Genomic DNA, 15,177 nt, shown 5'->3' with positions numbered 1-15,177 from the left:
CATATGATAGAAATTCAGGAGGTTCTGTTTTCCTTTCGGGTAATTATGAGCCAAAAACATTAAGGTGTAAGCAGATTACTGCAAAGGCAGGAAATAAACTCCTCCCTCTCCCAACCATTTACCATATTAAATTGACAGTTTAGTTCATTAAGGCTCTTTTCTTACTGGCTTGATTTTTGTCTTCCACTAGAGCAGTGGTGGGCAACCTGTGGCCCACTGTGGCTCTATTTGCAGCTCATGAGACATTTTGTTTACCGTTGTCCACACACAGGGTTGCCAGATTCTGCTGGTTACTGTCTGTGTAGGGTTTTTTCCTATTGGTATTGCTAAAGTGACATACATGTACAGCAAGGGCACATGAAGTCAGGTGCTTGCTGACTGCACACAACACTGACTATGAGAGCATGCACTCCCTCTGCATCCAATCAAAGTGCTGATACAGTTCAGGTGGCACACCCTGTACATTCTAGGAACACGAGTGCAGTTAGCAAAACTACCTGTCCCAGGAGACTGTCTTGGTTACAACTATCTTGCGGCCCAATGAGACGCAGGAGGCCACTCATGCAGGTCACTCACAAGCCTAGGTTGCCCATTGCTGCACACTGCTGAAGGATGGATCTTTGGTCCAAGTTGGTATAGTGACTTCTAGGTCCAATGTGAATGCAGCAACAGTGCAGTAAAATTCATTCTTTCTAGAAGAAACCTAGATTGTTCAACTGAATTCAAATGAAGTTAATTTCCTGATAATTGGACTCTGAAAAAAGCTTTCAATATCAATGGTAAAAACCTGGCCCCTAAAGTCAATGGGAAATATTACACTCCAAGACAGAAACAGAATGAGAAGCCCAAACGTTTATTCCCATAAATGGGCCTCACTCCCAAGAGTGGTCCTATTGAATCGAATGGGATGATTCATGCAAGTAAAAGTTAGCAAATTAGGCCCCAAATTGTATGCCTAATGCAATCCTTTTTTTTTTTTATTGGCTCTATTTTCTCTTGTCTTCATTATTCTTTTTATTTGTATAAATAAAGAGTATAAATTAATTGCCCCATTTTGTTGCAGTTGTAAAATGTTCTTAGACCTTTAATCTGCCACGTGTCAGTTCCTTTGTGTATGGGCCTAATTGTGGAAATATGTTTTTATTCCCTGCATGCTAATACAATTGTTTTGTTTAGAGATCTTCCAGCTGGATTCTATGGGAAGATATAAAAATAAATGGGAAAAATATAAATATGAGGAGCTGTTTATGTGCACAAACAGTACACCAGCAGTGAAGTGTACTGTACAAACTGGGTACTAAAGGAAATCCTAAGTAGCACACTTTCAGTTGTGCCGACACCACACAAGATTTTGATATATTTCAAAAAATAAAGAAAGCAAAGAATTGAGATATTGGGGTAGGTCTACACTGCAATACTATTTCAAAATAACTAGCGCTATTCTGAAATAATTTAGTCCACCTCTACACTGCAGGCAGTTTTTTCAAAATAGCGTCAAAATACTGTCAAGCTGGAGAACTTCTTACTCCAACTCCTGTAACCCTCAATGTACAGAGAATAAGGGAAGTTGGAGGAAAAGTACTCCATTTCAAAATAAGCGCTGTGTAGACACTTCCTATTTTGAAATAAGCTATTTCAAAATAAGATATGCAATTGACATAGCTCCATTTGCATAGCTTATTTTGAGTTAAGCCCTACAGTATAGACACACCCTTGGGCTATGTCTACACACGCGGCTTCTTGCGCAAGAACATCTTGCTCAAGAACTCTTCTTGCGCAAGAACTCTTGCTCAAGAAAACAGCCACACTGCCACGTGCGAAATGTGCTTTTGCGCAAGAGCGCCCATGGCAGTGTGGACGCTTTTTTGCGCAAGAAAGCTCTGATGGCTATTTTAGCCATAGAGCTTTCTTGCGCAAGAAATCCCTGCTGAGCATCCACACTGCCCTCTTGTGCAAGAGCCCCCTTTCATCCACATCTGCTCCCTTTCATCCACATCTCTGGCTAGTAACAACACTACCAGATCTAGTTTAGAGGCCCTTTTCCTAAAGGCAATGCCTCTCCCTGAGCACCTGTCAAAAAAAGAGCGTAGCTCTTGCGCAAGGAGCCCCCTCTTGCCATGCCGTACTGTAAATTTCCTTGCGCAAGAGCAGGTGGGCAGTGTGGACGCTCTGCAGATTCTTGCCCAAGAACGGCTGTACTTGCACAAGAAGCCGTGAGTGTAGACATAGCCTTGGTCTACGCTTCCAGAAATGGGGTAGTTCTTACAGACAGTGATGTCTTTCATGGGGCCCAATCAGGCATTTGATTTGCACTTACAATTCTGATCATCAGTGGTAATTCCACAGCTGTCACACTGGAAGGGTATTTTCAAAGACAGTGAGCAGACCATTAGGGCCTATCTATCCTTTCTCAGGCAACACTGCCATTTACAGTAGTGGAAGTTTTTGCCTGGTGAGAGATGCTGTACTTGGCCCGAGCTAAGTAGATTACTAAGATCCTATCCATTTTTTAAAAGAAACCTTAACAGCATTTATATTTAGCTATATACAGAACTATATGCAATATTTGGAGCCAGAACCTGCACCGATTTATACAATTTATAAACAGGCACACTGACTGAAACTGACATTTGTGCAAAGGGGCAGCACAAGGTGCACCACTTAAATGCTCCAAATGGTTTTACACGGTGCTGGCTCTTGGGGGGGTGAAGGAGAATTTCAAGGGTGGATTTCAACAATAGTGCACATGAAGCCCACTTGTAGTTTGAGTACAACAGGTATGATAAGGTCATTCAAAATCCTTCAGGTTCAGCATGCCCTGTGCAAACATAACTCCTACATACCCAGTTTCTACTACTGAAAGAGCCTCTGTGATGGGAGCTTAATCATCCAAGGACAATAAATGTATCTTACTGGAGCCTAGAACATGCCTCATTCTGAACCCAACATTGTTCTCTACCTGACAGCAGTGGAAAAATATACCATATTCACAAAATTACTATAGAACCTAGAGAAATGCAGGAATATCTGCCCTCAAGACCACTGGGATACCATTTGGTTGCCCATATAAGGGTGGCTCCACACATATATAGTGAATACCTTTCAGTGCTGCTGGCTGGGTGCAAGTTTTTAAAAAATTACTTTATGGTAATGACTAATGAGAAAAGTCCTTTGATATTTTTGCATCATATACAGAGATCATACAAAGATAGTTAAACTGTAGTACAAAGATTGAGGATTTATTTTTGAGTACAGTAAAGCTTCACATGCTAACTTTTTGTAATCTTTACTTTTCTGTGTTTTAATTCTTAAAGTGCTACGGTACTGCAACCCTCTGTTTTTAAAGATAATGAGTAAGTATTACTCTGCATAATGACTCAGAGTTGTTATATAGATGTATCCTCAATCAAAATAATCCCCCATTTCACTGTAATATTGACACTTGTCTTATAAGAACTTCCCTCTTTTTACCTCTCTCCATTCACCCACTCAGAAAAAGCTAACGGTGTACTACAAAGCTTTAAAAGACAAAGACAAGATATTGCTTAAGCTCACAAATCATGCAACAATAAACACCAGATTTTCAAACCCAATGGCAACCAATTCCATGCATATAATTGTGCAACCTACCCAAATGCAAACACAAATCTGATAGTTATGCACAAACACTGAAAATTGCGTGGCTGACTATGGTGTAGTCATATATCCAATCTGCAGGCATGCATTAAGTACCAAAGTCCATAAATTAGATACCTAACTCATTTGAATATCTGCCTCTCTATGTTTAGGCTAACCTGGTCACACACAAAAAATTAAAACTAGAGCTTCCAAAAATCACCTTTCTGCAAATATTTACCTGCCTGAGTTTACAGTTGTGTGTGCCTCCATCACTAACACCTAAAACAGTGGAACTTATACTGGTTCAGATTTCAACAGCTCTGTGAGAGGAAACAGATTCCTGAACTCTAGACATACCTGGCAGGTGAAAGAAGGATTGATTGTGTTTTAAAATGAAATGCATTTACAATCTTCTAAACTACATTTTAAATAGACTTAGTATGTGTGAAATTTGCTGGAGCATTAGCCCTGAAAACTGAAATTCTTTTTTTTATTATGTTTTGTACTAGCCAGAACACACATTGTAGTGTAAGCAACCCCTACACTGCTACATCACTATGCCTCAACCCTGCCCTGGAAGGATTAAGGGAATTCTTGGCTTCACAGCTGTGACTGCCAATCAGGATGACAGGTTTTGGATGGGGTCACTTGTCCATTACAAAATGGACTGAAGACTTCATCTGTTTCACGTAAAGGACTGAGCCACCACCACATAGTAATCACTTGCCCACTAACAGTCTGGCCAGATTTGAACTGGCAATCTACTAGGAAGAGGCTCTATATTTCACAACACATCTGTGTGTTGTGTGCCTATGGTGTTATGGACCTTTTGCAGCTCATTTTTAAAATCAACTGAACTGAGCTCTATATTCATGAATGTGATAAGCTCTTTCAATATTTCTGCATTTAATATTTGTAAAGGGGAGTATTATGGGCAAAACGAATCAAGGGAGTTTTGGATTGTTAATATATTCAAAACTCCAGTGTTTCTAAAGATATGGTATAAATATAGTATAAGAAGCAACCAATTCATTTTGGGGAAAGCATACCAATAGGTAACCTTCTTAATTCATCATAAGGACTGTGGAGTGAAAGGATGTTTTGTTGTAGGAAATAGTGTGATGGGGGCAGCAAGAATGCTGTAATCCTCAATTGGACCCCAATCATCTTGTAAAACAGCCATTTTATGAAGGAATGTTTAACTTAGTTGGTGTTTGTACCCAGCTGTTTGTGCTGTGCCCTGGATCAAAGAGCCATTCAAGGCAAATTGACCATCACCCTCACTAATTCCTCAGGAAAAAAAATAAAACAAGAACAGCCCAGCCATGCTACTGGCAAACAGCTGTGTCTCCTTCTTGGGAGAAAATGATTCCTCTTCAGACCCTTCTTGATGAATCAGTTTTGGCACATTGAACATATTACAAAAATCTGGGTTGGAATAAGCAGCAAGCAGGCTGTATTCTCTTTTGCTTTCTGGCATCTCCCTTTGTTGATTCCCCCTTTTAAGGCAGATTGTGCAATTCAGAACCGATTGAAATGTAATGTAGATGTGGCAATGGAAAATAGCACGATACATACATGTACAGCCTACAGCAACAAAACAAACAATCTGAGCTGAGCCAGTAGGGTCAGACTAAGACTTTTCTAATCTGCCAAGTATTAATTATTAATATTGTTTACTTTTCCAGGCAGGTGCTCAGAGGGCAGCCTTCTGAAAACCTTAGCTAGGCAGATTACTCTCCCTGCAAATACGTAATGGTGGCATTCTAGACCCCATCCCCTTCAAGTCACAGCGAGGGAGAGCTGGCCGCCCTGCGCCAAGCAATGACTTGTGAGATTACACACACCAGAACCCTGAGCCCCCAGGACACCCACTGCAAGGAGGCTACATGGCTGGCTGTGTTGAATAGTGGGGCTGTCGTACGGATGCTGGAACGCGGGGTGCTGGAGCTGCTGCAGCTCTCCCTGGCTGGAAGCGATTTCCAGTCTACACCCAGGGTTCACCGTTTGCTTCACTGCCTCTCAGCAACCCCGCTATGCAAATTGATCCAGGCTCTGAAAGTCAGCCCAGCCCAGCTCACACAGCGGCCCTTACCTTTGGCAATCAGCTCCTCCAGCTCTTGGTCGAAGCCCAGTCTGTGGCATTTCCTCCAGAGCCCCATGTTGGTGGAGTTGTACTGTCTGTTGCACTCATCGGCGGCGCTCATTGCAAAGAGCTGCCTCCTGTTCCTTGCCAAGAGGAGTTTCCCTTCCCAGCGGTCCAACCTGGATCGGCTGGCCCTCAGAGGCAGGTTGTTGTTGGAGTTGTAAATGAAGCCCGGGTCGTTTCTCCTGGTGGTGAAGCTTTTGCACCGCTCCCGGTGCTTCCTGGCGTCCGTTTCATACCAGTGGTCGGAGCAGATCGCTACCGCCAGCATGCCCAGGGCGCACAGAGCGAGAGAGAGGCCGGCATAGAGCAGTAACCTTCCCGCAGCCATGCCTCGGCTTTACAGAGCCACCATGGGCATCCTCAGCACCGGCGAAGCCCTAGGACGCGAGACCCCGCGGGAAGCTCCAGGAGCGAGCGGCTGGGAGTCACTTGACAACGCGTCTGCCTTAAATGTCAACAACTCCAGGGATGGCGGGGGGGTGGGGGGGGGGAGGTTGTTTCACATCCAAGCAGCTGGAGAAGTTCTGGCCTCGAGGCAACGCTGGCGACTCATCCGCTTCTCCCGTGGCAGCGCAGAGCAATCGCCGCCTCCCACTGCCCGGGGGAGCGCCCCTGCCGCGGTGTGTGCCCCCTGCCGCCTGGGCATGGGAGGGGTGTGCGGGTCGGGACAAGGCGAGGGCTGCCGGCTCAGTCCGCCAAGCCCTGTCGCTCCGGCCAGGCGGGTCACTTGCCCAGCAGCGGCGGCCTGTGACCTGCCACCATCCCAAGAGCAGAGGGCAGGAGAGGAAAGTTCAGCGGCTGGAAAGCGGCTGCCGCCGGGCAGCCCGCATCTTGCTCGCCCGAACCAAGGACTTGCCTTTTCTTTGTCAGCGGCCCGCGCCGCGCACCGGCTGGATGGTTTAAAGCAGGGCCGGAGGGGGAAACGAGGCGTTTTAATTTCAATCCCTGGTCTGGGGCAATTCCCTCCACCCCTAATTAGCGATCCAGGCTCGCAGGCGTCTTTCCATTAGCAGACTCCACGGCGGTGTGTGCAGCCACTGACATCTTTGTTCCAAGCCCGCCTCCGCCTCGGTCCCATTCACTAGGTGTGTGAGGCTATCGGCGGGGCTGTCATGAAGGCAAGGGAGTGGGGCGATTTCTTCCCGTGGCTGGCTGGGGCTGGAGAGCCGCGACTTACCCACCGCACCGGGGCTCTGCTCTCGCATCTACAGTAACGCAGCCGGTGCCCGGGACAAGTGAGGGTTGGAAAAGATGCGGGGTTCAGCACCATGGACCGTGCCCGCTTCCTTCTGATAGCAATGAAAGCAGTCCTAGATCCCAGCCTTTATTTCCCCTCCTGTGATACCCAAGCGTCCTTTTTCCGCCAGGGCTTCAATTCGCTGGGCAGGGCTTTCTTAATGCACAGGCACCTTTTCCATCTGCAAAATGAAGGCGGGCAGGCAGGGCTAGGGCTGGTTAAAAGAATGGTAGGGAAAAAACAACCAACCTAAGGGAGGTGGGAAGAGAGGAAAACAGCCACTAACAGTTGTCAACAGCTTTCGGTCTGCACCATTTCTCTGTCATATGGGCCTGATCTCCACACAGGAACCAAGATCTCGAGCTCAGCAGCTTCATGCGATTTCTAGCTCCAGCGTCAGCATAATATATTCAGACATGTTTTTACTTAAATTTCCATTCCCTTCTTTTCTAGCGGGAATAACTCACCCATCCCGCTGAGATCGGGAGTCACGGAAGGCGAGATGGACTCCGCGAGCTTTAGAAATCTCATTTCACCGTTTTCAACCCAAATAAGAGCGAATCCAATCCTCTGTACATCTGGGAATCATTCCTTGTTCAAACACTCAGCCCTGCAGCCTTGGCTAAAGCCTACAGACAGAGAATACAGAGCACTGAGCCAAAAGCCAGTGATGTCACCCATGCAACGTGAGACTCATTTCTTATTTCTCTAGCCTCCTTAAAGATAAACTGCACCACTTCACAGACAGGAAACGTCTAAGCCTTGCTCTCTTAAAAGGGAGAAAGGTAAAACCTGGATCTACCTGCACTCTGGTGGAGCCTGCTGATGTGTGAGAACAAGCCCTAAAAATACACAAGTGTATCCCTTTCTTATTGAGCCGACAAAAATCACACACACCCTCCAACATAAAAAGCCCAGCTCCTAAAAAACCCAGATCCAGCACCTGAATTCTACTGACTCCACACAAATTTTGGCCCCAAGCCCAAATTCTAATGTTGAAATACAAAACAAATACAGTCGTTCCTATAGCATCAATTTCTGGATTCTGGCACATACTGGAGCAAGCTCATCATAACATCCCAAACCTGGCACATGGATCCATTCCATCTCCCTGCTTCACACACATACACACACACACACAACACAACACACACACACTCCATGGTGTGACTAGAAAATAAGCACAGACACACACATTGGGCTCGTCTACACTGGCCCCTTTTCCGAAAGGGGCATGCTAATTTCACAGGTCATAATAGGGAAATCTGCGGGGGATTTAAATATCCCCCGCGGTATTTAAATAAAAATGTCCGCCGCTTTTTTCCGGCTTTTAGAAAGGCCGGAAAAGAGCGTCTACACTGGCCCCGATCCTCCGGAAAAAAGCCCTTTTCCGGAGGATCTCTTATTCCTACTTTGAATAAGCACTTGTCCCACCCCTGGTGTCCTTCTTTGAAGTAGGAATAAGAGATCCTCTGGAAAAGGGCTTTTTTCCGGAGGATCGGGGCCAGTGTAGACGCTCTTTTCTGGCTTTTCTAAAAGCCGGAAAACAGTGGCGGACATTTTTATTTAAATGCCGCGGGGGATATTTAAATCCCCCGCGGATTTCCCTATTACGACCTGTGAAATTAGCATGCCCCTTTCGGAAAAGGGGCCAGTGTAGACATAGCCATTGACTGACCAAAAAATCCAAAGATGCACCCTACAGCAGAAGTACTGAAAAATCCCGGATTAAGATAGATCCTTGCACCTTTTGGCCCCAAGACCCAAATTGTTCAATCAAAAGAGTCAGCAAGTGCAGCCTGTCCCATATTACTGGAATAATTGGGATACTGGCCCCAGCAGCACTGGAACACGCACATCTGGCACCTGGATCCTGCCAATTTTGCATTCCAACCCTCACATTCGACTGTGTAAATAGAAAAAAGAAATGTAGCAGCTCCTAGGGCACCAAAAAAAATGTTGTCAATGCATGGTGTTGCATCACAAAAATGTGGATCAAGAATCTGAATCAAACTCAGTCTTACCAGATTTGATCTTAAGCCAAAATAAATTGTACCAGCAAAAGAGACAACACATATAGCAGTTCCTATTTGGCCAGAAAAATCCAGACTCCAGCCCCATGAGATTTTCAAGCAGTCAAGTAGATGTAGATACACATCTTACATTAAATTGTGCTTAAAATTAATAAAATATATGTTTAAATTATAGACTTGCAAGGGGACTCTAGAAGGACATCACTTGGGGTGTCTGGGTAATCACAATGGAATGTTAGTCCTAACCCAGTGGTTCCCAACCTTTTTATACCTCGTACCAGCAAACTCATTCACAAACTTTTGGTGGACCAGTAACATTATTTGCATATTCATTCTGGAAATACTGAATATGCAAAAAATGTCACCAGTCCACCAAAAGCCCTGGCCTCTAGAGCCGCAACAAACAGCTGGCTTCAGCTCCAGCAGCCACCACGTGGCGGGCAGCAGCCATGGCTGAAATCAGCTGTTCACAGCTGCTCTGGAGGCCCATGAGCCCCCAATGGCAGCCCTAACCCCTAGAGCCCTCTAACCATACACTACCCCCCAGCACCAGTCACTGACCTATGCCAGCCTGCCACTCTCAAACCCCCCCAGTGCCAGCTCCCCACCCAGGACACCCTAGTGCCCCCCCAGTGTCAGCCCCTTGCCTCTCAGAGCCCCCACCCCTAAGAGCTCCCCAGTACTAGCCCTAGCCCCCCAAGTGCCAGTCCCCCACCCCTCACTCCCAGAATCCCCAGCACTTGTCCCACCCCTGGTGTCCTCAGTGCCCACCCCACCACCTTCACCTAGCCCTGTGCTACCTCCCAGCCACCAGCTGAGCACTGCTGACTGGGTTGCGGCAGCGCTAAAGCTGCCATGCTAGGCTCCACAGGGTCCTCCTACCATACAGCAATCCTCTCTTCTGCGTCCAGGAGGAGACCCCGCCTCTGCACCATGCTAGTTGGCTGGGAGGTGGAGTAGGACACACCTCTCCCAACAGCCACGGCAGGAGGGGAGGTGCTGGGCAGTGTATCCTAGCCCCAGAGTCGCCATGGCCCAGCAGCCAGCGACTTGTGGTTCAGCACCAGTCTGCGGACCAGCAGTTGAGAACCGCTGCTCTAAACCTACTGTAACAAGTTCATGACCCACCACCATGGCACCGCCTATTGGTCACTCCAGAAATTCTCTCAGTCCAGACTCAGCACACCCTTTCCTGGTGGTGTTTCACCTATTTACCCTTATGTTCATTCTCCACCACATGTTGAGACCCATGTTCCTCTCAGACCACAGTACCCTTCCCTCAGCGTTCTGCTCTGTGGCAGCACCCCCACACTTTGGGGTCCTCCCCTCCTAAAATTTCTATACTCACCTTGTCTCAGTGACTCACTGTCAGTCATCATCTAGCCCAGCCTGCAGCGCAGTTTGGGTTTATGTGGGGCTCAACACATGGCCTGCAGGTGGGAGCCAAAACAAAAAAGTAGTCTTCTGTTGATATGCATTTTAGTAGTTACATTCCTGGACTGTCATTGCTCATTAAAAGTTCTGTCATATGGGTGGAAATCGGGTAAATGTTGCATTTTATTAATATCAGCAGAACTGACTAAATGGGCCTGTGCGTTGTATAGTCTTGCCTTAATCTTTGTATTCATGCCCATCAGTGTGAAAGAAGCTATTTGCATATATTTGCGTGTATATGCAACCACACTTATGTTGCGGCCCTCGGCAAGTGCCATGAGTATCATTGTGGCCTCTGGGGCTTCCAAAGTTGTGTAGCCCTGATCTAACCCTTACCTCAGGGCCAAACTGAAGTCTGAAATGGCCATTTATCATTGGCAAGGGGGTGTGGACCTGCTGCTTTCTCCTTCCCTGACTGCTCCTCTGCACCTACCTCCCTGAGCTACTGTAGCTAGGCCTGGGGTTTATTCAGGCCTGAGCTTCCCTGGCTTACCCTGCATTCTTCCAATATTGCACTGTCCAAGGTACCTGATGCTAGCTGGCCACAAGGTCCCTTCTCCCTCTAAAACTGGAACAAGAGTGAGTTTCTCCTGTCCAGGAGCCTTTCTTATAAGGGACCTAACCAGGCTGTCACTAGTCTTCTGCTGATTGGTCCTCAGGACAGCCCTCTCTCAGGGCTGTTTTAACCCTTTACATTCCACTGTGGGGGCAATCACCCTGACACATCTACCTATAATGTGATCATCCACATCTGCTAACCCGGTTCCACCATCAAATTTCAACACTGTGTCAGCTAGTGTCTAGAAAGATCCAGATGTCAGATTAAGTTTGTTGTGGTTTCAGGAAAACATCACATTGCATAAAGATTTATTGGATGTAAAAATATAGGTCCCTGTGACCGCGTCGAGGGGTGCGATCACCTCCTCCCACCTGGAAGGGGGGGTCGGCAAACCCCGCCGCCGGATTCTGGTCTGCCGGACCTGGAGTCTGGTCCGGCTTAGCGTGTTTGGGTGCGATCACCCCGCTCAGCCGAGTCCCGGGGGATCTGCAAACCCAGGGGTTGCCTGACCCTTTGCATGGGATTTTCCCCCACGGTCTCAACCGGGCAATTCCTGTTTCCCAATGCGGGAGCAACTCTCGGCTCCCTACGATGGTGGGAGGGGAGGGGGACCCAGGCCCGCCCTCTCCACCGAGTCCCAGCCCAGGGCCCTAAGTACAGGGGTCTGCTTGCTCCCTGTGTGGTAGACGTGGGAGGCCCTCCCAAAACACATCCACCCACGGGCGCCACAAGGGACCTGTCCCGGGCTGCCTCCTCCCCCCCGCGTATCCCGTCGTCTGTTTCGTGGGGCCCCCGGAGCCTACCGTGGTTCGGTTGCCCACCGACGGAGGCGTCTGTTCTCCTCAGCCAGTTTCAGGATCGATGAGATCCCGTGTCTGTGGGGGTCCTCAGTCTCTGGGTGTTTGTGCCTGGGCACCGGACTCCCAGGCAGGCGACAGCACCCTGCTTCCGGCTCCAGGCCCTCCTGGAGCCAGCCTCCGGATCCCCCTTCCGTGCTGCTGGCGGGCCATTGTCAAATGGCCCGCCGGCAGGGGCGTGCTCCCGGCGTGCCACCCCTCCTGCGTTGGCATGTGCTCCCCCACTCCGCCCAGCCCAGCAATCCCCATGCCCGCCCTCGGCAGGTGCACGCCAGGAGCCGAGCCGGCCGCGGCTTGGTTTGTCAGCCGCGGGGGAAGTCCCCGCGGCCGATGTCTGCAGCACACCAGCTCCCAATAGCCGGGTGCCACGGCCGGGGTCGCTGGCTCTACCTGCTCCCCCTCCGCGCTTCTCCGTGCGGGCCGAATGCAGCCCATCACAGTCCCTTTACTATTTATCTAGACGGTAAAACTTGGAGTGTTATAGGTGAAAAGTGGGCTAAACAATGCGTTATCAAAATCCACATTTGGATTTTTAAAGAGATCATGCTCGAGGATATAACAAGGATAAAGCAAACATAATTCTGTGGTGTACTAATGGCAGTGTCGTAAGCAAGATATGAGAAGCAATTCTTCCACTCTCCTCCATGTACATTTGGCCTCAGGTGGAGTAAAGTGTCCAGTTCTGGGCACTATATTTCAGAAAAGATATGGAAAAACTGGAGAAAGTCTAGAGAAGAGCAAGAAAAAGGATTAAAGGTCTAGAAAGCATGACCTATAAGGGAAGATTAATAATTGGGATGGTTTGATCAGGAAAAGAGACGACTGAGAGAAGACATAACAGCTTTCAAGTATCTAACAAGGTTGTTACAAAGAGGAGGGAGAAAAATTATTTTCCTTAGCCTCTGATGATAGCACAATAAGCAATGGGCTTAAATTGCAGCAAAGGAGGTTTAGGTTGGACATTAAGTAAAACTTAATTGTCAGGGTGGTTAAGCACTGGAACAAATTGCATAGGGAGGTTGTGGAATCTCCATCATTGCGATTTTTAAGAGCAGGTTAGATAAACACCTGTCAAGGACTTGAGGATCTCTCAAAGTTCTTTCCAGTTCTAGAATTCTATGATTTTAGGTGTGACATCAAGTATTTTGTGCAAAGTATGCATTGTGAGATATCATTTGAAAACTCATAATTTGCTGACCATTATTGTCCTGGTAAAATGTGTGTGGCAACATTGTGCATAAAGAACTAAGAATCTATTTTATGATATTACTAAAACATGTTCCAAATCTGGGAAACAATCACAAACCAGTTCCTCAGAGACAAAATGCTAGCCAGTGCCTCAGTCACGTGTCAACAAAATCAAATGAACCATCATCTGGTTAAGTGGCCATTCTTTGTCAGGAAAAGGGATATGGGCAATAATCTACATCTTGGCAAAGAAATAGCTGGGCATTCCTGTCTACACAGATGTTGACTCCTGAACTTCATATAGGGATGACTTTCAAGGATGAGAAAGAACTGTAAGAAAGAAGAGCATTATTTCTCCCTTTCTTTCTACTCATGGCATTGACAACACTTGAAGAACAAAGGAAGAAGTGATGGGCTGGGAAAGGGATCCTAACTGAAAAGAAATGCAGCCAGTAAGACTGTTGAAACATGTAGTGACAGAGAGACCTTTGCTTTGAATTTACTTAGCTTGTTAAGTTAGGTATTAATTGTATTTTATTATGATTATGCTAACGGAGCACTCAAGGGCAATAAGGTCATTGCAGAGAAATGAAATGAATTGTTTGCATCTGTCTTCATGGCTGAGGATGTGAGGGAGACTCTCAAATCTGAGCAATACTTTTTAGTGGACAAATCTCAAGGATCGTCCTAGACTGAAGTGTCATTAGAGGAGGTTTTGGAACAAATTGATAAACTGAACAGTAATAAATCACCAGGACCAGATGGCTTTCATTCAAGAGTTCTGAAGGAACTCAAAAGTGAGACTGCAGAACTAATAACCGTGGTTTGTAATAGGGATATTAAATTTAGATTAACTGACTAATTGAATAGTCGATAGGATTTCTGTCAACTATTCGATTAGTCTATAAGGATACCTTCACCTCCCAGAGGGGCTCTTGTACATTTCAAAAGCAGAATCGCAGCCGAAGCGACATGAGCCGTGAGCGGAGACTGCTTCAGTCCCTACTTGTACCATTTCCTGCTTTGCCTCTATCTCCCCTACGCCCCCTCCCCCCCGCGGAGATAATGCTGGGGGAACTTGCTTTTAAGCTGGCTCCCCCCAGCACCAGCTCCTGCTCCCCCCTTGCTGCCTCCCTCTGATGGGGTGGGGGAGCAACTAATTGCATCACTAGTCAACTATCTGATATACTTCTGCTTATCGGATAGTCAACTAGTCTCTTAGCGTATGTCTACATATCAAAGTTAATTCAAAATAACAGCCATTGCTTCGAATTAACTTTAATAGTGTCTATACAGGAAAACTGCTATTTCGAAATAAAATCAAAATAGCGGGGCACTTAATTCGAATTAGTTAAACCTCATTCTATGAGGAATAATGCCAAATTTGAAATAGCTAATTCGAAATAAGCGCTGTGTAGATGCTTATTTCGAACTAGGGGGCCTCCAGCCCTTCCCAGGGTGCTCTGGTGGCCACTCTGGGCCAAACCAGGAAAACTCTTCTGCTCCCCTCCTCCCGCAAGCCCTGGAGCCCTTAAAGGGGTAGAGTCTGTTTGGCCACAGGACCTGTGCTAGCTCCAGGTCTGCCAGCCCAGAGCCCACAGGCGCTGCCTCTGACCTAGTTGCCAGTATGAGCGAGCCAGCCAGTGCCAGCCAGCCCTCCACTGCTCCCCAGGAGCAGTCTGGCAGCTCCCAGGAGCCTGCCAGGGGCCGGAAAAGGCAGGTGCCTTCCTGGTCCAGTGCAGAGATCATGGACCTCATTGAGGTTTGGGGGAAATCCTCCAACATCCATGATCTCTGCACTAGACACAGGAACGCGGCCATCTACAGACGGATGGCTGACAACCTGGCCACCAAAGGCCACATGAGCACCCAGGAGCAGGTGCACCTGAAGATAAAAGAGCTGAGGCAGGCCTATGCCAGAGCCACAGGAGGCAACTCCCAACCAGGGGCAGACCGAGACCCCTTCCCCTACTTTGAGGCTCTGGACTGCATCTTGGGGGGCCGGACGGTCTGTGCCCCCCAGGTGATCATCAACCCTGGGGCAAAGGGCCCTGACCAGGGCACAGAGCAGGAGGAGGATGACGGCGAGGAGTCACAGGAGC

The 15,177-nt window shown here is 47.5% G+C and overlaps 2 protein-coding genes across 2 annotated transcripts in view; one reads left to right on the top strand and one right to left on the bottom strand.

Annotated features, from left to right (window-relative positions):
- TMEM178B (transmembrane protein 178B) overlaps nucleotides 1-6,279 on the bottom strand; it is a 347,923-nt gene extending 341,644 nt beyond the window's left edge. The window contains exon 1 of the mRNA XM_006133377.5: nucleotides 5,714-6,279. Coding sequence (XP_006133439.1) covers nucleotides 5,714-6,095 — 382 coding nt within the window. The 5' untranslated portion in view covers nucleotides 6,096-6,279. The remainder of the gene's footprint in view (nucleotides 1-5,713) is intronic.
- BRAF (B-Raf proto-oncogene, serine/threonine kinase) overlaps nucleotides 1-15,177 on the top strand; it is a 568,039-nt gene that overhangs the window by 352,534 nt on the left and 200,328 nt on the right. The gene's annotated exons all lie outside the window — the stretch shown is intronic.

This window comes from Pelodiscus sinensis, chromosome 1 (assembly GCF_052426305.1).
Source record: "Pelodiscus sinensis isolate ZL-2025 chromosome 1, ASM5242630v1, whole genome shotgun sequence".
NCBI classification, from domain to species: Eukaryota; Metazoa; Chordata; order Testudines; family Trionychidae; genus Pelodiscus; species Pelodiscus sinensis.
The sequence above is the reverse complement of the archived record's forward strand: the minus strand, read 5'-3'. Positions and strand labels throughout refer to the sequence as shown.